The 23,774-nt window shown below is 39.2% G+C and overlaps 1 protein-coding gene across 4 annotated transcripts in view; it reads right to left on the reverse strand.

Annotated features, from left to right (window-relative positions):
• Nucleotides 1-15,008, reverse strand: part of RLF (RLF zinc finger) — an 82,221-nt gene extending 67,213 nt beyond the window's left edge. For all 4 annotated transcript variants that reach the window (XM_081493975.1, XM_081493970.1, XM_081493973.1 and 1 more), the window contains exon 1: nt 14,758-15,008. Coding sequence is in view for 1 of the 4 variants with exons in the window: in XM_081493970.1 (XP_081350096.1) it covers nt 14,758-14,994 (237 nt within the window). In the remaining 3 variants the exon portion in view is untranslated. The remainder of the gene's footprint in view (nt 1-14,757) is intronic.
• Between the last annotated feature and the right edge of the window lie 8,766 nt (nt 15,009-23,774).

Raw genomic sequence — 23,774 nt, forward strand, 5'->3', positions numbered from 1 at the left:
GAATACTAGTTGGTTGTCATGCCCTCCTCTAGGGGATCTTCCCAATCCAGGGATCGAACCCACATCTCTTACATCTCCTGCACTGGCAGGTGAGTTTTTACCACTAGTGTTATACAGTACATCATTTAAGCAAAGTTGGAAAACATAAGAAATGATATTACACATTATATTAAAATTCACAAATACAAAGTAAAGAGATGCCAGAGAAACATTAAATAGCAAAATCAGGATGATGGTGGGAGGTAGACGATATCTGTCACAGCGTACACAGGTAGCTTCAATTATTTCTGAAGTTGTGTTTATTTTAGCATTATGCACTTCACTACTTTTATGTTGGAAATATTTGTTCTGAAAAGTAATATACCCTTCAAAGTTTTGAGCAAAACTAATTTTCAACCTAGATTCCTATACCCAGCCTAACAAACATAAAAGAGAGGGGAAACCTCCTCAGGAAGCTATTGAAGGGTAACTCACACCCCAAATAGGGGAGTAAAACAAGTCAAAGGCATGAGGGCCAGAAAACAGGATCTAACAAGGGAAAAAAGCAAAGACAAATACTGAAATAACAGATGATAAAATGAAAATTAATTTAAAAGGGTAACATAAGTACAAACCATACAAAAACACAAGAAATATAAGGGAATATTCCACTTATTCGTCACTGAAATGCAACAAATGATAACACTTTAGTAACTATGTTTCAAACTTTTCCATATATCACTGCCTTATAAAATAATATAGTTTTCTAACATTTTTTTATAAAAAACGACAGATCCCGGATAACCTTTCGTATCAATACATACAGCACTATCTTTTTGTCTGTTTAAATTTGAAAAAAAATACTGAAATACACCAAAAAGGAAAATTCACACATGATCCTACTACTTTAAAGTTCTGTATGCAATAAAGAAGCAAAAGATCACGCCTGTGTTCCATCTAATTCTATTCCTACTCTCTATGGCCAAATAACCCTGATAAATACAATTTGGTATGTCTTGGTACATATGCCTTATATACATAAACAAAAGCTTTCTGATTCTTTGCAATAATCTCCTGAGCTCAAACATTTTATGGCTCTGGGATGTTCAAGGGGTACTTGTTTTTTTGGCATTTTCAAACCTAAAATAAAAAAGCCCTCATCCATTTCAAGATGGATTTCTGGCATTCCTGCTTTCCCTTAAGTTAGTGGGGTTTTTTCTCTTCTTAATCATACACTTGCTTCAAATTTTTAGTTTGGCAATGAAGCTGATTATAAAAAAGTGGCATGGAAATTCATCTCTTTATGGTCTATACCAACTGGAAGGAGCAATAATGTTGTTTACTCAAAAACATTTATGTTTTAAATTACTACATAATAGTTAGGCAAGGGAACTGTTTTACTTACCTTCCTGCTACCTACGGGCAAACTAGTTGGAAGGTGGATAAATACATATGACCATCAAACACTGACTACTGCTCTACTGTAACAACAAGCAAACGCAATAGGAAAAAACGTTTAATATTTATCTTCTCCACTAGACAATAAGCTCACTGTAGACCAGAACCCTGAGTAGCATATAGCAGGTATTTTGCAATTATTTGCTTTTTGATTTTTTGCCCAGTTATTAAAGATCTAACTTTTTTTTTTTACAATTTTTTTTAAAAAAAATTTATTTTATATTGGAGTATCACTGACTAGCAACGTGATAGTTTCAGGTGGACAGCAAAGAGACTCGGCCATACATACAGATGAATCCATTCTCCCTCAAACTCCCTTCCTATCCAGGCTGCCACATAAAACTGAGCAGAATTTCCTGTGTTATACAGCAGGTCCTTGTTGGCTACTCATTTTAAATATAACTGACAACTTATTTTTGAAGTTTGATTAAGACAGTTTTTCAGGCACATATCTTTGATTAATATGCCTATATACCAAAACAAATTCAAACGAAGGAGATTTAATTTCAAATTCTCACTACATCACTTGATGGCAAATAGATGAGGAAAAAGTGGAAACAGTGTCAAGATTTTATTTTCTTGGCTCCAAAATCACTGCGGATGGTGACTGCAGCCATGAAATTAAAAGACGCCTGCTCCTTGGAAGAAAAGCTATGACAAACCTAGACAGTGTATTCAAAAGCAGAGGCATCATTTTGCAGACAAAGGTCTGTATAGTCAAAGCTATGGTTTTTCCAGTAATTATGTAGGGATATGACTTCCCTCAATCTTTCCCAGCATCAGGGACTTTTTAATTACTCCCTATTTTATAGACAGGAATACAGAGGCACAGCAAAGTTTAAGGTCACAAGAGGGTCGGAATGAGGATTTAAAATGAAACCTCTTAACTTCAAATGTGCATTCCTGTGTATGTTCTCCATTTCATTAGACAATTAAACATAAGACTGACCAAATGTGATATTTTACCCATACTTACTGTTAGAACTTCATGGGATAATTTGTCTTAGGTTTAACATTCTCATTTACCAAGTCCTTTAAACATCAAAATCAAGATTTCACTATGAAGGAAGAGCCAAATAAGGATAGTGAGCATAACAACCAATGTAAGCAACTTCAGCTCAAATTAGTAGAGTAGCTTCCACTGGGATGACCATTTACCCTAGAGGGATAAATGATAACCCATCAAGGGACAGAATATAATACTCAAACTTTTTTTTAGTTGCACTATGTCTTTGTTGCTGCACGTGAACCTTCTCTGGTTGCAGCGAGCAAGAGGCTACTCTCTGTTGTGGTACGTGGACTTTTCACTGGGGTGGCTTCTCCTGCTTCGGAGCACAGGCTGTAGGTGCACCGGCTTTGGCAGTTGTGGCACATAGCCTCAGCAGTTGTGGCTCGAAAGCTCTAGAGTCTAGGCTCAACAGTTGTGGTCCATGGGCTTACTTGCTCCTCGGCATGTGGAATCTTCCCAGATCAGGGATCAAACCCGTGTCCCCTGCACTGGCAGGTGGATTCTTATCCAAGCACCACCAGGGAAGTCCAATATTGAAACTTTTATTTAAATTAGTTTTAAAAACCTCACCCTTTTTATATTTCTGTGTTTGCTTGTACTTTATATATTGGTATTGCATTAAAAAAATTTAATATTCATTTATTTCAATAAGGATGCACAAGGCAAATGTTTGGAGACGACTTAGAAAATAATCCTTTGAAAATGTTTCTCAATAGAACTATTTACTTTTGAATGAGGATCACACCTAAAAGGTCATCTCATTTAAGTAGCAATTTGAAGCCCCATAACAAATTGATTTGGCTCAAGGTAATATGTCCATTCAGTGAAACTTTATTTGAAAATGTGTAAAGATAACAACATAGAAAAAAAGCTAGCTAATGAAAAGCACGAGGGTCTTTCCATTTACTCAGCTATGAATTAGTCTTTCTAAAGATTCCCAAATCTCCCCAAAATAGTAACGATCAATAAATGTTTGTTGGAAATGAGTACACTGACACATCTCTCACAAAAATCACTAAATTGTATCATACATTTCAACAGCCTCCGTTTAGGCCACAACTAACTCTACAGTAGGTTCTGCTTCTTGAGAACCTCAAATAGCGTGGAATCCTAGGATTACAAGGTCACACTGAATGATTAGACACAATCAAATTTTAATGACTTTTAACTAATAACATTTTCAAATAGAGGTATGTTTAAAAAGCAAAGACAAATCTCACAGGGGGAAAAAAGTAAATACCTAATACACATGAAAAAATACACAAATGTTGTTAATTTAATAGTGTCACTTCAGATGGTGATTGCAGCCATGAAATTAAAAGATGCTTACTTCTTGGAAGGAAAGTTATGACCAACCTAGATAGCACATTAAAAAGCAGAGACATTACTTTGCCAACAAAGGTCCGTCTAGTCAAGGCTATGGTTTTTCCAGTAGTCATGTATGGATGTGAGAGTTGGACTGTGGAGAAAGCTGAGCGCCGAAGAATTGATGCTTTTGAACTGTGGTGTTGGAGAAGACTCTTGAGAGTCCCTTGGACTGCAAGAAGATCCAATCAGTCCATCCTAAAGGAGATCAGCCCTGGGTGTTCAATGGAAGGACTGATGTTGAAGCTGAAACTCCAGTACCTTGGCCACCTGATGTGAAGAGTTGACGCACTGGAAAAGACGCTGATGCTGGGAAGGATTAGGGGGAGGAGGAAAAGGGGACGACAGAGGATGAGATGGCTGGATGACATCACCGACTTGATGGACATGAGTTTGGGTAAACTCCGGGAGTTAGTGATGGACAGGGAGGCCTGGCGTGCTGCAATTCATGGGGTCGCAAAGAGTTGGATACGACTGAGCGACTGAACTGAACTGAACAGCAATCATCTGCCATAACCAAATGGGCAAATATTAATAAGTTCAGTAATATCAGAAATGGCAAGACCAGTATCTATCAAAGTTTTAAAAAACATTCTCTTTAGTCCAGTACTGTAATTTCAATTCCAGAAATTCATGATATGCATATAAATAACTGGTGCTTAATGTTTAAGGTTATTCACTTCAATATTATTTGTGATAACAACAGCAAAGAACACAAATGATTTAACTGTGGTGTACTGATACAGAAAATTGTCCTCAATATAGTAAATTAAAATGCAAACTGCAGAAGAGTGTATATTTTCATTTTTAAAAATACACAAGACACTGTTAACTTCTCTGCCAAGTGACTGGAGGAACTGAAGGCAGAAGAGGGCTTTTACTTTTCCCTTAGACTTTTCTGTAACTTTATATACTCTGCCTTGAGCATTGCTTTTATAGTTAAAAAAAGTTTTTAATTAATCTTTTGAAATGGCTGTTTTCTTAAGGAAGAAAAAAAAAAAAAAGAATGTTGGGACTTCCCTGGTGGTCCAGTGGCTAAGACTCCATGTTCCCAATGCAAGGGGCCTGGGTTCGATCCCTGGTCAGGGAACTAGATCCCACATGCTGCAACTAAAGATACCAAGTATCACAACTAAGACCCAGCATAGTCAAATAAATAAATAATTTTTTTTTAAAGTGTTGACGGTTTTGCTATCTGCACAATTTAAAATTGATGCAGTTTTCAATGGAATACCATGAAGTTATTTTTTTAATGTAGTCAATATGTATGTGTTCCACATGAAAAGATATCTACATTAAGGGAAATAAGCAAGTTTTAGTATATAAACTTGACACTTTTTTAAAGACAGTACATATCATACAGAAAAATTCTGTAAGTATATGAATGAATGATGAAAATGAAAAATATTTTAATGTATTGTAACTTTTAATTCCCAAACTGTTATCTAAAGAAAATGTAGTACTGAAACATAGAGGTATGTGATAGCTTTCATCTTTACTTTCTCTTCTTTTACATTATTCTAATTTTTTACAATTAGAATGTGTTCATGAGTTAAAGAGTGTGACTGCATGGTATTTTCACTTTTTGCTTTATGCATTTATACATCTTGTCTTAAACTTCTAAAAAGAGCATGCATCAGTCTGGAGTCACAAAAAACAAGTATCCAGTTTTATTACTTTAAAATATCTTATATATCTTAAACATATATGTAAATATATATATATGAAAAAAGAAAATGAAATCACAAATTAAAATACACCTATTTTATACAACCATTTATCATAAAAATACAATTCCCAAGCTAAGTCATTTATTGTATCATACATGGTAATAATTCTTATAAGTGTCCATATTAAAAGGCATTACTGTTCTGGCTAATGTGGCACACTCAGGTTATCTCTTTGGGAGTAAAAATACTTTAAAACCAAATAAATGTCAGCACAATCAGCTACTAGATTCCCCCCCAAAGGACAAGAAAAGGCCTCAAAAAAACACATTGAGAAATCAGTATAGCACAAAAGTGAGGAGAAACAGATAACTACATCATCAGTATTATAGTTCCCAAGCTAGCTGTGTTGCAGAAATACAGGAAAACCTAGATGAATAAACTTGAACTCAAAATATGTCTCAAATATAATTCAGTCTCAATTTCCATAAAGTTATAATACATTAAAATATTGTTCATTTGGGACAATAAGTATAATCTAAAAACTGCAAAAACTTTGGAGGGAAATTTTTTTATAAAAAGCTCACAGTCGTTTAGGCTGAAACCGAGAAATCAAAACTCAGTGGTGTGCAGAAACATAAAGCAATCAACTATTCACCATAGTGATTTGCTTTACTATAATGAAAGCAAAACATGTGATCTGGGGGCTGATATAAGGTTTAGAACATGACAAAATGTTTTATAGACACCCTTATCTTAGCAAATGTTATACAAAACTTAAATGTCTTTCTAGGAGTCACAATGTGTCTTATATTTTAAAAAAAAAAGCATTTCTCCAAACATCATCCCAACTTACATGAACAGAGAATCCTTATTTCAAGAAGTGCTCATGAATACATGTATTTCATGGAGCAAACATAATTTAGGAAATGCTGATTAAAAAAAAAAACAGCATAGGCTCTGGAGTCAGACTTCACCACAGCTGTGTGATCTTGGGAAAGTTACATAATTTCCCTGAGTCTCAGTTTTCTATCTGTAAAAGGAAAATACCACCACTTACCCAAGTGCCTGGCACACAAAAAGATGCTCAATCAATTAAATATCTATTTTTTCACATGGTTTCCATGTTGGCTTATGTCAGCAATGAAAGTTTCAGGAATCTATTTTTTTTATATCAACTTGCAATCTATGTTTGGGTTTTCTAATATGGTGTCAATCATATCCAAAATAAATACTTCAATCTGGCTGAACAAACCTTGCTGAAAAATTCATCACTTTAAATGTTTGTGGAATATAAGAAACCACGGGAATTTCTTAGCAAATGCAAATAAAATTAAAACGAGATTCTACTTTTAGTTAATCAAAATGCAAAACAGTAAGACCTGATCCCTAATGGAAGTAGCATAACCTTCTTGACAAAAAAATTCTTATTTCTTGACTGCTGCTGCTGCTGCTAAGTCGCTTCAGTCGTGTCCGACCCTGTGCGACCCCACAGACGGCAGCCCACCAGGCTCCGCCGTCCCTGGGATTCTCCAGGCAAGAATACTGGAGTGGGTTGCCATTTCCTTCTCCAGTGCATGAAAGGGAAAAGTGAAAGTGAAGTCGCTCAGTCGTGTCCGATTCTTAGCGACCCCATGGACTGCAGCCTACCAGGCTCCTCCGTCCATGGGATTTTCCAGGCAAGAGTACTGGAGTGGGGTGCCATTGCCTTCTCCGATTTCTTGACTAAGATAGGTTAAAACTCACTTGTTACTCTCAAGGAGTCTAGTCAAGGATTTAAGGAAGGAAGGAGACAAGGGATCAACAAATACTGACTGCTGCTGCTGCTGCTGCTAAGTCGCTTCAGTCGTGTCCGACTCTGTGCGACCCCATAGACGGCAGCCCACCAGGCTCCACCGTCCCTGGGATTCTCCAGGCAAGAATACTGGAGTGGGTTGCCGTTTCCTTCTCCAGAAGATAGGTTAAAACTCACTTGTTACTCTCAAGGAGTCTAGTCAAGGATTTATGGAAGGAAGGAGATAAGGGATCAACAAATACTGACTGCTGCTGCTGCTGCTGCTAAGTCGCTTCAGTCGTGTCCGACTCTGTGCGACCCCATAGACGGCAGCCCACCAGGCTCCACCGTCCCTGGGATTCTCCAGGCAAGAGTACTGGAGTGGGTTGCCGTTTCCTTCTCCAGTGCATGAAAGGGAAAAGTGAAAGTGAAGTCGCTCAGTCATGTCTGACTCTTAGCGACCCAATGGACTGTAGCCTACCAGGCTCCTCCGTCCATGGGATTTTCCAGGCAAGAGTACTGACTGAGTAGCTATTAAAAGCCAGGGACTAATATAGGTAGGGGTAAACAAAACAATCAACACCCTCATGCTGCTTATGTTCCAAGTGGGCATACAGACAAAGAGACATATCAGACAGTAGTCAGTGATTAAAAGAACTATAAAGGAGTGTTTATAGTTCTCCCCTTTATAGTTTAAAGGAGTGTTAAGGAGTACTGTTTCAGATAAGACAGTAAAGGGAGACCTCTGGGACAGGTGACAGGTGTCTAGAACAGAATGAAAACAAATATTTTTAGTCTGCCAATGTGTTTGCAGTCTTGAAATAAGTGATGTTTTCTATTTAGATTGTTTACTAACATGGTTCAGAAGAGCATGATCCACAAGTAGGCACAGAAGTCACTAGAGGCTACAGTGTACGAGACTAGGTGGTACCACAGTAAATGACACCACCCAAAGCTCCCACTGCTTCACAGAGCACATTTACAATGATGTTTTGGTTATATGCATTGAAAAACTACTTTTTTGTGATTATAACTGTCCTCTAGTTCCTATATAGATATCTCCCAAGAGAGGGCAGCACAAGAAAAGCTAATGCATTTAATAAAAATCCTTTAAAATAAATAATTGAAAGAAACAAAAATAAAAAGATATTGCTCAAGAGTCTTCATGGACACCAACCTCAAGGAGTTTGGAAGACTGATCCTTCCTATCTCAGCATCTCCAAGTCATGCGTGCTCAGTCGTGTCTCACTCTTTGCAACCCCATGGGCTGCAGCCCGCAAGGCTCCTCTGTCCGTGGGATTTTCCAGGCAAGAATACTGGAATGAGTTGCTGTTTCATATTCCAGGGGATCTTCCTAACCCAGGGATCGAACCCGAATCTCCTGAGTCTCCTGCACTGGCAGGCAGATACTTTACTACTAAGCCATCTGGGAAGCCCGAGCATCTTTCTCAGTACTATATAATGCCTCATATTTGCCCTTCTCCAACAACACTAGCCCTCACTTCACACATGTAAATGTGTACCTTAATATGAATGTAAGCCAAATTGACAAGTAATGTCTCTAAGAAATGACCAAAATCTCCTATCCTGTTTCTTTACAGTAATTTCTTATGGTAAAACTGCCTTTTTGTATACCAGATTTTACATTAGGCATTCCTACAAAATTTATTCAACAAACTAGTTCTGTGGGCCAGGCATTGTATTAATTGCTAGGTACCAAGAATAAAACAAAGATTTGTTGGCTTACTAGTCAATACAAGAAATAAACATGGGAAAAAAAAAATTCAGGTACCATGCTGATGTACAAGATGCTTCTGGAGTACATATTCTAAGTGGAAGAGTCACCTCATTCTATCTAATGAAATCAGAAAATGTTTGAAAAAGCTTATTACTTGAGCCAGGTATTGAAGGATAGATAAGCAGATGAGTTAAGGGAGGACCCTGGGATTAATCAAGCAGACTGAGAGATGAACACTGGGGTGAAGATAGACCAAAAAAAAGAGAGAGTTGGGTGTAAAGGGTGAACAGTCCAGATCCTAAAAAGCTTTGCTTGCCAGGTTAATAAGTGTGAATTTTATCTTGCCTTTGGGGCAAAAAAAAAAAAAAGGAAGAATTTTAGTGAATAAAGTGACTAACAAGATCATGTTTATAATTTAGAAGGAACATCAAAATGGACTGTAGATAAGGTCACTTGGAAGGCGAGGAAGATTAGTGAAGAGCTGCAAAAGGACATTATGAAGCCTGAACTAAGACCATGACAGCAAGAAAAAGAGTTAAAACCAAATAGGTATATGCAAGCCAGTACCAAGACTGCAGGGAGAAATATCAATAACCTCAGATATGCTGATGACACCACCCTTATGGCAGAAAGTGAAGAGGAATTAAAGAGCTTACTGATGAAGGTAAAAGAAGAGAGTGGAAAAGCTGGCTTAAAACTCAACATTCAAAGAACTAAGTATGGCATCTGGTCCCATTACTTCATGACAAATAGATGGGGAAACAATGGAAACAGGGACAGACTTTATTTTCTTGGGCTCCAAAATCACTGCAGATGGTGACTGCAGCCACGAAATAAAAAGACACTTGCTCCTTGGAAAAAAAGCTATGATGAACCTAGACAGTATACTAAAAACCAGAGACATTACTTTGCCGACAAGTCTGTCTAGTCAAAGCTATGGTTTTTCCAGTAGTCATATATGGATGTAAGAGCTAGACCATAAAGAAGGCTCAGCGCAGAACTGATGCTTTCAAACTGTGGGGTTGGGGAAGACTCTTGAGAGTCCCTTGGACCTCAAGGAGGTCAAACCAGTCAATCCTAAAGTAAATCAACCCTGAATATTCATTGGAAGGACTGATGCTGAAGCTGCAGCTCCAATACTTTGGCCACCTGATGCAAAGCGCCAACTCATTAGAAAAGACCCTGATGCTGGGAAAGATAGAAGGGAGGAGGAGAAGGGGACGACAGAGAACGAGATGGTTGGTTGGCATCACTGACTCAATGGACATGAGTTTGAGCAAGCTCCGGGAGTTGGTGAAGGACAGGGAAGCCTGGTGTGTTGCAGTCCATGGGGTCGCAAAGGGTCGGACACAACTGAGCAACTGAACAACAAGTATATGCAAAGTGTCAAAAGAAAGCAAACAACTAAAAGGAAATCTATTAAAATCAAAGACAGCTTCACAGATAAGGTGACGTTTGCACAGGGCCCTAAACAAGGAAGTCAGCCATGCAGAAAATGTGAGAAAGGATAGAACAGCACGATGAAGAGGCTTCCCTGATAGCTCAGTTGGTAAAGAACCACTTGCAATGCAGGAGACCCTGGTTCGATTCCTGGGTCGGGAAGATCCAATGAGAAGGGATAGGCTACCTATTTCAGTATTTTTAGGCTTCCCCTGTGGCTCAGCTAGTAAAAGGAAAGGCTAACCACTCCAGTCTTCTGGCCTGGAGAATTCCATGGACTGTATAGTCCATGGGGTCGCAAAGAGTTGGAAAGGACCAAAGGACTTTCACTTTCACTTTTCACAGCACAACGAAAGGGAAAGACCTAAAAATGCTTGATGAACTGCTGCTGCTGCTGCTAAGTCGCGTCAGTCGTGTCCAACTCTGTGCGACCCCACAGACGGCAGCCCACCAGGCTCCCCCATCTCTGGATTCTCCAAGCAAGAACACACTGTAGTGGGTTGCCATTGCCTTCTCCTTGATGAACTGAGCTCTTGTTAAAGTAGTGATGCCATCCTTTGTAGATCAGTCACCTGGGAAATATTTACTGAAAGCCTAACGTGTGCTTTGAATCTTGATGAATCCAATGACAGTTAAGATCATCTTTCCAAAATAATGCACATAAAAACTTGTAGGCACAATTTTAATCACAGAGTAACTGAGATCCCATACTTGGTCCATGGTATCCAAGTACAGTAATTCTGAATAAGAGTAGAACTGGAGTGATGGGACCGGCTACTTAAGAGCTGAAAAATAAGCTGGGGGCAAGGCTGATAAGACTTTTCATCCCAAGAAATCTGGGTAACTCAGTTTCAGAGCCACTGGCTTTTTACAGAGATTGCTTTATCTAGTCCACACAACAATGTATTTACATAGAGAATAATAAGTACTATTATTACATTTGCAAATGAGAAACTTTGGTTTAAAGAAAATTAACATGACCCAAGGTCACATAGCTAGTTTAAATGGTAAAGATGGTATAGAATGACTATCTGACTTAGGCCTTTGGACCCAATCACTAATCTAGGGAAAACTGAAATATATTCAATACTCCCCGAGTTAACATTTAAACATCTACAAAGTAACTGTTAGTCCAGAACTGGAAGTGTCTCATAAACAAGTATTACTCATAAAGCCACTGTGCCCGATACTCTCAAAGTATAATCATTCACCCAATAATGTCAATTTTGTAATGAAGTCTACTGTAAAAGTCTTCAAAATCTGTGTTACAAATACACCAACCAGTTGGAAAACTTTAGGAATCTGGGTTCCCAAAACATAGTAAGAACCTGAGAGGATATCATCAATTTTTCAGCAAAACAAAGTATGACTATTTTCTAGAGTTAATCTTATCCACAATGTCTAGCAGACTATGTTTTCAGAAAAGGAACTGAGAGAAAGGGGGGAAAAATCCACATCCAATAGTCACTGAACACAAATTTTCACTGACTACGACTTCATCTAAAGATCATTTTCTTAGTAACTATTACTTATGAAGTTTCATTTTGATCATCTTTACAAACTTCTGAAAATTGAAAACATGCCCAGAATGAAACAAGCTTCTCTATCCTTTCATATGCTAGTTTATTTCTTGATTTGGTGCAATTCCAAAGACAGAGCCATTTCTTTTAAGTGCTGCAAAAGCTAGAGGGAATATGGTCCCAGCCTGTTGCAGGAGGTTCTACTTGGCACACTCTAAGTCCCTAAGACAATATCTCTAACTTAAACACATGATAAAAATACCTTTCGTGGCAGTTAAGCATTGCAGAGAGCATAGGAGAGGTCTTTATGATAATGTAACATCACTACCTCTCTTTACACATTCATTAGGTACTCCTGCAGGGCAGGTCCCTATTTCTAGCACCAAGTGCAATGTCAGGCACACACAGTCGGTAGGTGAAAAAACTCTGACTTTGCTTTTCCAATGTGAAACCAAAAGCTATTCAACCAAATTTGGATGGTGAAATTATTCCTCCTTCATCATAAAATTAAAAAAAAAATATTCTGTATCTGATAAGAAAGGACACCCTAAGTTGACTACGGGAAAAAACATGCCAAAATAATGTGACAAATATTGTGAAGAGTTGAAAATAAACTTTCTGTTCTGTTTGTATAAAGCATTACAAGCAGATAAAGGTCAGAAAACAAAACATAATCTCACAGTCACATTTTGCCCAAGGTTATTAGCTAGTAAGTGGTAGAGTCACAATTAAGACCTAAGTAACTCCCAATCCAATGTGCTTTCTATTACAACATACTGTCACTGATACTTTTATTAGTGTAAAAAACTGTTTTGGGAAAATTTCAGACCAAAAAAAAAAAATTCACTAAAAAAATTTACAGAAATATTTTCTTTTAAAAATTCTTCTGTGCCCTCACATATCTATGTGTTGCAAAGACAATACATTAAAAATCAGTCAAAATCAAAGCCACAAGCACTACGCTTAAAGCAACACACACACATATATATAAAATATATATATATGTTATTCTCTGACAAGCTTCAATTTGATTGGTTATATCCATTCCTGCTATCCTTCCAAGACAAGGAAAGCTTAGAAGGCTTATCCCAAACCAAAAGATCTTCTGCTCTCCTCCTCACTAATCCTGGTCCAATTAGTTCCCTCTTCTCCCAAAGCACTGTTTTCCCTCTCATCTCCACCAGTAACACTATATGCCACCTCCTTTCCCAATTCTCAACAAGACTCATTTTCAACCCTTCAGGCACAGGGCCTTCTCAGGCCACTCCATCTAAATTGGCCTCTCCCAGTTACTTCTAAGTATTGATACGTGTTACAGTCTGCAGTTAACCTTTACGTTTATTTTTACTAGTTGACTGTCTTCCATAAGATGTCCCATGAGCCCCGCCCCCCTTGTACAAGGTATCCTCTTCCATCATCACTAAAACTGCATTGGCAATACTGCTATTTCTACTACCTCCTCCAAATGGTAAACTCATCAAACGTAAATGCTGTCTGATTCATGTTTCCTCAGCACTTGGTAAAGTGTCTGGCACCATTCTATGGAGTCGGTAAAAGTTTATAAATTTGTATAGTAAGAATGTTCGTTGCGAGTGAAGATGCAGAGGACACCTTAGTACTTCACAGTTCAGGGTAAAGGCTGCAGGCTGTAGACAAACTGGAGTGATACATGTATGAAAAAGATTCATTGCCATGGACAAAATCCATACAAGAGGAAGTGCTTCTGGCTCAGCAGAGAGGAGGGAGAAAACCAATCAATCAAGCCAATTTTTGATCCTCCTCCGGACCAACAGAGCAAATTGTCCCTCAAAATTGTAACTTTGGAACACCGCAATTTATTCTGCACGCTCAACTACTCATTAAGAGCCCAAGTGCCAACACACTACGATTATTTTGCATTCTTTAAGGTGCACCAGGTGAGAAGCAGAGGGCGGTTCCAAAACCTGGTTAGAACAAACAAGCAGACGAAGAAATAATCATGGCACATCTTCAAATTTATAAAGAAAAATCGCGACGTGATCATGGAAAGGAAACTGAGCATACCAAGAAATATGTAATCATAGGTTAGGACCCACTATGGCACAGAAATGGTCATAGAACTGCCAAAACAGACCACACTCCACATCTTCCCCAACCCTCTTCTACTCAAAGACCCGAATAACAATTGCAAGGATCAAGAGCCTCATTTCTGGCAGCACAATCCTCCAAAGAACACAGAAAAGGAGAAAGAACAGCTTTAATACCCCCTCCCCCCCCCCCAAAAGGCAGCCAAAACCAAACAACCAGCTCCACAATCCCTAAACAGAAAGCCCTAGACGCCTTTCAAAGCCAACTGTCATACCTTTCAGGGGCCCAAAAGACGTTGACTCCAAAGATAAGTCTCTGGCCCCAACATATATCTCCGAATTATTTAGGAAAATTCAGGCTTTCCAATTTGGAGATCTGCACTCAAAAAAGGATCTCCTGGCAGAAACGAGCAATCAATCTTTCAAGAGGCAATGGCGCTCCAACCACCCGGCTGGGGGACAGGCAACGACGACAGGGCACGGCCCTTCCAGGGAGCCGCCGGCTCCCTCCCAGCTCTCAGTCTGACCCAGCGCAACCCTCCTTGGCGGTGGCCAAAGTCGGGCACTTGGCGGAGGGGGGCCAGCGGTTGGGCTTCCGAACTGGGCCTTCCCGGCCCCGGGGGCGCGGCAAGACACGGAGGTGGCGCCTTTCAGTCCAGCCCCGGCAGCAGCAACGGATCTGGGGCCTCTTCCCCTGGCCTCCCCGCCCCGCCGCCCTCAGCCAGCCAGTCCGCCCCTCACCTGGCAGAAGCTCCGACAGTAGTTCAAAGATGAGACCTCCGACACCTCCTGCTCCCTCAGTTCTGTCTCCAGCTGCCACAGACAGGGTCGCAATCCAGAGGCTACCGGCGCCGGAGATGCGGGACTATGGCCCCGAGCCATGGACTCAGTCTCGGTTCCGTCTCCGGCTCCGGCTCCCGCCGGAGCCTCAGCCCCAGCCCCGGCGGTGGCGGCGGCGTCTCCCTTTCCGTCCGCCATCTTCCCACGGCCCAGCAGCGCGTAGGCAACCAAGCCACGTGACTCAGACCTGGCCCCGCCCCCGGCCGACCGCGCGCGGTGACGCACTCCGGGGCGACTCGGGCGCCCGCCGGATTCCGTCATTGGAACTATGGACGCTCCTCCCCTCCGCGGCCTCCTCAACAGCCGCCCTGGCAACAGCCTGGCAACAACTAACCAGAAGTTCCTGTCCACTGCCGTCTTCCATTACTTTTGGAGTTACGGGGTCGCTGAGACGGGACCTACATGTAGACATAATCTAGATATGAAAGAATGACGTTTGAGATGCGATCTGAAGAACGAGAGAGATGGAGCGAGGAGAAGAGCCTTTTTAAAGGAAAGCATCCCCAGTAGAAAAAAATAATAATGAGCAAGGTTGTGGAGGTTGTGAGGTCGAAATGAAGACTACCCCATGGAAACGTGGTTTATAACAGAGAGGGCATTACACGTCAGTAGCTAAAGGATGAACTTTTCAATAAATGGCGCTGGAACATTTTTTTCCAAAAGGAAAAAAAAATGGATTTTTACCTCAAACCATATCTAACAATAAATGCTGGATGCAGTAAAGGAAATATAAATATAATATAGAGAAGAATTTCTTAAGATCCAAAAAGCACAAACCACAAGGGAAAATATTATTAGATTAAAATTGTTAATTCTGCAATAACAAGTTATAAAAGGTGGCGCATGATGACAACCCAAAGACTAGACAATATTCATTATATATATAACCATCAAAGGATTAATATCCCAAGAAGTTTCCAAAATCAAAAAGAAAAAATCAAACAATATAACATAAAACTAGAGAAAATATATTGAAAGGTAGGTCACCAGAAAAAAAAAAACTGATGGCCAATAAACTCACGACAAGATACCTAACTTTACTGTAACTATCAAAGTACAAATTAAAACAGCAGTGAGATATAATTTCATACCCATCAGATTGGCAGAAATTTTAAATTAGTAGCATGTGTTAGGAAAATGGAACTTACATGCTGCTGATAGAAGTATAAACTGATACATCATTTAGGAGAAGAATGTGTAATAATTTAAGATGCCCATGTACTATAAGCCAGCAATTCCTAATAATAATAGTAATCATCATCATCGATATTCATTGAGATTTAATATGTGGTAGGTAATTTTCTAAATTCTAAATTTTCTAAATTTAATATGTGCTAGGTAATTTTCTGTTCGTTTCCAAGGCAAACCATTCAATATCATGGTAATCCAAGTCTATGTCCTGACCAGTAATGATGAAGAAGCTGAAGTTGAACAGTTCTATGAAGACCTACGAGACCTTCTAGAACTAACACACAAAAAAGATGTCCTTTTCCTTATAGGGAACTGGAATGCAAAAGTAACATGTCAAAAACACCTGGAGTAACAGGCAAATTTGGCCTTGGAATACAGAATGAAGCAGGGCAAAGGCTAATAGAGTTATTCACTGATCATAGCAAACACCCTTTTCCAACAACACAAGAGAAGACTCTACACATGGACATGACCAGATGGTCAACACCAAAATCAGATTGATTATATTCTTTGCAGCCAAAGATGGAGAAGCTCTATACCGTCAGCAAAACCAAGACTGGGAGCTGACTGTGGCTCAGATCATGAACTCCTTATTGCCAAATTCAAACTTAAATTGAAGAAAGTAGGGGAAACCACTAGACCATTCAACTATGACCTAAATCAAATCCCTTACAATTATACAGTGGAATAGGGAAATAGACTTAAGGGACTAGATCTGGTAGATAGAGTGCCTGATGAACTATGGACAGAGGTTCATGACATTGTACAGGAGTCAGGAAACAAGACCATCCCCAAGAAAAAGAAATGCAAAAAAGCAAATGGCTGTCTGAGGAGGGCTTACAAATAGCTGTGAAAAGATGGGAAGTGAAAACCAAAGGAGAAAAGGAAAGATATATCCATTTGAATGCAGAGTTCCAAAGAATAGCAAGGAGAGATAAGAAAGCCTTCCTCAATGATCAGTGCAAAGAAATAGAGGAAAACAATAGAATGGGAAAGACCAGTGATCTCTTCAAGAAAATTAGAGATACCAAGGGAACATTTCATGCAAAGATGGGCTCAATAAAGGACAGAAATGGTAGGGACCTAACAGAAGCAGAAGATATTAAGAAGAGGTGGCAAGAATACACAGAAGAACTGTACAAAAAAGATCTTCATGACCCAGATAATCCCAATGGTGTGATCACTCACCTAGAGCCAGACATCCCGGAATGCGAAGTCAAGTGGGCCTTAGGAAGCATCACTACGAACAAAGCTAGTGGAGGTGATGGAATTCCAGTTGAGCCATTTCAAATCCTAAAAGATGATGCTGTGAGAGTGCTACACTTAATATGCCAGCGAATTTGGAAAACTCAGCAACCGCCACAGGACTGGAAAAGGTCAGTTTTTATTCCAATCGCAAAGAAAGGCAATGCCAAAGAATGCTCAAACTACCACACAATTGCACTCATCTCACACGCTAGTAAAGTAATGCTCAAAATTCTCCAAGCCAGGCTTCAACAGTACGTGAACCATAAACTACCAGATATTCAAGCTGGTTTTATAAAAGGCAGAGGAACCAGAGATCAAATTGCCAACATCTGTTGGATCATCAAAAAAGCAAAGAGTTCCAGAGAAACATCTATTTCTGCTTTATTGACTATGCTAAAGTCTTTGACTGTGTGGATCACAATAAACTGTGGAGAATTCTTCAAGAGATGGGAATACCACACCACCTGACCTGCCTTTTGAGAAATCTGTATGCAGGTCAGGAAGCAACAGTTAGAACTGGGCATGGAAAAACAGACTGGTTCCAAATCAGGAAAGGAGAATGACAAGGCTGTATACTGTCACCCTGCTTATTTAACTTATATGCAGAGTACATCATAAGAAATGCTGGGCTGCGAGAAACGCGGGGACCTCATTATTGAGTTTGAAGTGATCTTCCCCGAAAAGATTCCCCAGACGTCAAGAACCGTTCTTGAGCAGGTTCTTCCGATATAGTCAACCCATGTTCCCCAAGGACTGACCAGGGACCTTTGCAGAGCTCAAGGATTTCCGGACCGTTCCACCAGCTGTGGACCCATGAGAGGGCGGGAGGGCCCAGGGAGGGCTTTCATACTGCTGAATGTTTTCCAGAGAATATATTACAATCTTTCAAAGTCGTGAAAAAAAAAAAAAAGAAAAGAAATGCTGGGCTGGATGAAGCACAAGCTGGAATCAAGATTGCCAGGAGAAATATCAATAACCTCAGATATGCAGATGACACCACCCTATGGCAGAAAGCGAAGAAGAACTAAAGAGCTTCCTGATGAAAGTGAAAGAGGAGAGTGAAAAAATTGGCTTAAAGCTCAACATTCACAAAACTAAGATCATGATATCTGGTCCCATCACTTCGTGGCAAATAGATGGGGAAACAATGGAAACAGTGACAGACTTAATTTTGGGGGGCTCCAAAATCACTGCAGCTGGTGACTGCAGCCATGAAATTAGAAGACTGTTACTCCTTGGTAGAAAAGTTATGACCAACCTAGACAGCATATTAAAAAGCAGAGACATTACTTTGCCAGCAAAGGTCCGTCTAGTCAAGGCAATTGTTTTTCCAGTGGTCATGTATGGATGTGAGAGTTGGACTATAAAGAAAGCTGAGCACTGAAGAACTGATGCTTTTGAACTATGGTGTTGGAGAAGGCTCTTGAGAATCCTTTGGACTTCAAAGAGATCCAACCAGTCCATCCTAAAGGAGATCAGTCCTGAATATTCATTGAAAGGACTGATGTTGAAGCTAAAACTCTAATACTTTTGCCACCTGATGTGAAGAACTGACTCATTGGAAAAGACTCTGATGCTGGAAAAGATTGAAGGCAGGTGGAGAAGGGGATGACAGAGGATGAGATGGTTGGATGGCATCATCGACTCAATGGACATGAGTTTGAGTAAACTCCAGGATTTAGTGATGGACATGGAGGCCTGGCGTGCTGCAGTCCATGGGGTCACAAAGAGTCAGACACGACTGACTGACTGAACTGAACTGAATTTTATAAATTCTTTATATACATTAATTCATGTAATCCTACTAAATAGGGACTTTCCTGATGGTTCAGTTTTTATGATTTTGCCTTCTAATAAAGGGGGTGTGGGTTCTCTCTGGTGGGGGAACTAAGATCCCACATGCCTCCTGGCCAAAAAAACAAAACATGAAACAGAAGCAATATTGGAACAAATTCAATAAAGACCAAAAATTCTAATAAATAATACCAGGAAAAGTTACTATTATTATCATCATTTTACAATTCTATAAACAGAATTTAAAGAGCGTGTGGTATATATGTACAATGTAATATCAGTCAGAAAAAAGGAATGATACTTAGACATTTACAGGAACAGGGATGGTCTTGGAGGGTATCATATTTAGTGAAATAAGTCAAAGAAAGGCAAATACTATAGGTTTTTACTTATATGTGGAATCTTAAAAAATAAAACAAACTGATGAGTATAACAAAAAAGAAACAGACTCAGAGATACAAACTACTGGTTACTGGGGAGAGGAAAAGGGGGTAGGGACAAAATAGGCATAAGGGATTAAGAGGTACAAACTACAAGGTATAAAATAAATGTTACTAATATAACGATATACACCTCAGGGAATATAGCCAATATTTTATAACTATAAATGGAGTATAATCTATAAAAATTTGAATCAAGAGTTGTATGCCTGAAGCTAATATAAGTCAACGACACCTCAATTTAAAAAAGGAAGAAGGTTTGACTCTCCTGTGAGACATCTGAATGGAGATACCAGATAGGCACTTGGATATATGACTGTGGAGCTTCAGAGAGGGCAGGACTGGAGATACAAAGTCATCACTTGTTATGTCCCATTATTAGACCAAAACTTCTTTCCTTGACTTCACCACGGTCTCCTTTAGTTTTCTTTCTGCTTCTTTGCTCTCTTTTATGGAAAAACTTCTCTAAAGAGATAGCCAAACCCTCTGTTTCCACTTATTCTCTTTTCATTCTCTCTTGAACCCTTTTCAGCCAGGATTTCATTCCCCACTACTTGCTGACGCTTCTCTTTTTAATGTCACCAGTAATTTACCACTTTTGCTGTGTTAATTCTTGAGTTCTGAGTCTTCATTTATCCAGTTTCTTAGCAGTATTTGGCATTATTGATCATTCCCCAACACTTGATTTCACTAAGTTTTCAAGTCTCCACATTCTTCTGGTGTTTTTTCATGGTTCCCCTTCTTGTTCTCCCATTCTGATTTCTAAAGGCAGCAGGCACAGTCTGTCAGTCTCTTGTCTGTCTACACTCATTGGCATACTCACCCAGGCTCATAGCATTGATATGATTGTTAATACTACCCGAAGCCTAGGCAAGAAAGTCCCTGCCCTGACACAAACCTCATTCTCTCTCTTTCTCTCATTTGTACATGCACATGTGTTCACACACAGAAAATATAACTATATAAAAAAACCCATAGCTGCTTTTCTCATCCAAAGTCAAGTGTTCACCACAAAATTCAACCCTAAAAATTTTCTTTTATGACTAACAGTACCCCAGGGAACCCTCTCTCTCCTTCACATTTCTGTGTCCTCAAAACTAAAAGCACCCAGTGAATTAGAAGTAGGGATTTAAACACGTATTTGTATACTCATTCACCACAGTATTATTCATAGTAGTCAAAGCATGGAAATAACCAAATGTTCATCAGTAGCTGAAGGAATGAACAAAACGTAGTACATATATACAATGGAACATTGTGTGCTAAGGTGCTTCAGTCACATTCGACTCTTTGCGACTCTAAGGACTACAGCTTACCAGGCTCCTCTGTCCATGGGGATTCTTCAGGCAAGAATATTGGAGTGGGTTGCCATGCCCTCCTTCAGGGGATCTTTCCAACCCTGGGATCAAACCAACATCTCTTATATCTCCTGCATTCACAGGTGGGGTTCTTTACCACTAGTGCCACCTGGGAAGCCCCACAATGGAGCATTATTCATTAATAATGAATTAAATGTCCATTAATAATGAATGAATGTCTGTCTTCAAAAAAACAGACATTCCGACATGCTACAGCGTACTTGAACCTTGACAGCATTACCCTGAATTGAATAAGTAAATCAAAAAGAGACAAATACTTTATGATTTCACCATACACCATACATATGATTCCAGTATACACCATACTGTATGAGGAACCTAGAGTAATCAGAATCACAGAAACAGAAAGTAGAATGGTGGTTGCCAGGGGCTGGAGAGAGAGAAGAAAGGAGAATTGGTGTTTAATATTAATATTAGAGATTCAATTTGGGAAGATAAAACCTTCTAAAGATGGATGGTGGTGATGATTGTATAACAAAGCGAATGTTCTTAATGCTGAACGGTATACCTAAAAATGGTTAAAATGGCAAAATTTAGCACAATATGAAAAACCTCAATGGTAATCATATCATAACACCTTTAAAGTTTTGTGTTGTGCCACTTAAAGAGAAACACGCGCTGCTTTGAAACACTGAGAGAATTTGAACAACAGAAGCACTTAAGAGAAAGCACAAATGAACTTGTCATGTCCTTCCTCTCAGATAGCACAAATGCAGTAAGTTCTTGCATAACCAAGTATTGTTTCCCAGTAGTAGTGAATGTTTGTTATTTATTATTGTGTCTCTTCATGTTCCAATGCATGGTTCAGAAACAACTGATGAATTAGCACAGTGTCCTATAGCTGCAAAAAATTCTGCAATTCCTATGACCCTTAAGTTATTTACATATATATAGAAGTAGTAAATGGCAACCCATTCTAGAATTCTTGCTTGGAAAATCCCATGGACAGAGGAGCCTGGCGCACTCATAGGATCGAAGAGTCAAACACGACTGAAGGGACTTAGCATGCACGCATGCGTACACATAGACATATGTGCCTGTGTCTAGATGTGACATGAGAGAAGAAAAAGACTGACTCTTTACATTGTCAATAGATGAAGAATGAATGTTAGCCTTGAGTATGCTTTTATTTTTATAAAAATATTTAATAATACTTAAATTAATCCTTAAAAATGAAATATTTTTGATATTTATATAATTTGGATTTAAAATTGTGATAATTTTGTATTTTAATTTTAAGAGGTAATGTCAATGTTTTAAGACAAAAATAACATTTTTGAAAACATGAAAAACAATTTTTTGAGATGACTTTTTAATTTTTTATCAAAACATTTATTTTGTATTACTGTTGTATTATGTTAATATTACATATAAATGTATTATTTTGCACAAAGTATTTTATGAACTTTGAATGCAAATATATTTTATTTTTAGTCCTTTTTAGCTCATTATTACTATAGACACAAACTATGAAAAACTTTATAAACAACGTACTCAGTGATTTTGCTAGGGCAAGAAAATTAATTGTATGAACTCAGTTCAGTTCAGTTCAGTCGCTCAGTCGTGACCGACTCTTTGCAACCCCATGAATCGCAGCACACCAGGCCTCCCTGTCCATGAGCAACTCCCGGAGTTTACCCAAACCCATGTCCATTGAGTTGGTGATGCCATCCAACCATCTCATCCTCTGTCGTCCCCTTCTCCTCCTGCCCCCAATCCTTCCCAGCATCAGGGTCTTTTCCAGTGAGTCAGCTCTTCACATGAGGTGGCCAAAGTATTGGCGTTTCAGCTTCAACATCAGTCCTTCCAATGAACACCCAGGACTGATCTCCTTAAGGATGGACTGGTTGGATCTCCTTGCAGTCCAAGGGACCCTCAAGAGTCTTCTCCAACACCACAGTTCAAAAGCATCAATTCTTTGGCACTCAGCTTTCTTCACCGTCCAACTCTCACACCGATACACGACCACTGGAAAAACCATAGCCTTGACTAGATGGACCTTTGTTGGCAAAGTAATGTCTCTGCTTTTAAATATGCTATCTAGGTTGGTCATAACCTTCCTTACAAGGAGTAAGAATCTTTTAATTTCATGGCTGCAATCACCATCTGCAGTGATTTTGGAGCCCAAAAAAATAAAGTCTGACACTGTTTCCACTGTTTCTGCATCTATTTCCCATGAAGTGATGGGACCAGATGCCATGATCTTAGTTTTCCGAATGTTGAGCTTTAAGCCAACTTTTTCACTCTCCTCTTTCACTTTCATCAAGAGGCTCTTTAGTTCTTCTTCACTTCCTGCCATAAGGGTGGTGTCATCTGCATATCTGAGGTTATTGATATTTCTCCCAGCAATCTTGATTCCAGCTTGTGTTTCTTCCAGCCTAGCGTTTCTCATGATGATGAACTAAATATGTAATAATGTATTAATTATGTATTTTATAATTTATCTGAAAAAATCCCTGGCCCATCAAGAAAAAAATTGATCTAGAATGTAAATTAGAGACACTTTTTTTCAAGCAGAAGGGAGGAGACACGGTATTGAACTTCTGAGGAGAGATAAAAAGCTTTGTTACTTAGGAGTGTTATAGGAAAGAATACTTACTAGGTATGTGCACGACTATAGGGCAGTGTTGAATGGCATTCATTCATTTATTTAACAAATATTGAGAATTCCCTGGCGGCTCAGTGGTTGTGCAATCCTGGTCAGGGAACTAAGATCCTGAAAGCAGTGTAGCTCAAACTAAAAGAAAAATATTCACTGACAGACTACTAGGTTTCAGGTACATCCTAGGGGCAGAAACAGGGCATGAATAAAAGAAGTCTCTATGTTTGTATTCTTTTTTTATCCCCCAGAAGTTACAATATAGCA

This window comes from Giraffa tippelskirchi, chromosome 5 (genome assembly GCF_054371585.1).
Source record: "Giraffa tippelskirchi isolate mGirTip1 chromosome 5, T2T-mGirTip1v1.2.pri, whole genome shotgun sequence".
In the NCBI taxonomy this organism is placed as follows: domain Eukaryota; kingdom Metazoa; phylum Chordata; class Mammalia; order Artiodactyla; family Giraffidae; genus Giraffa; species Giraffa tippelskirchi.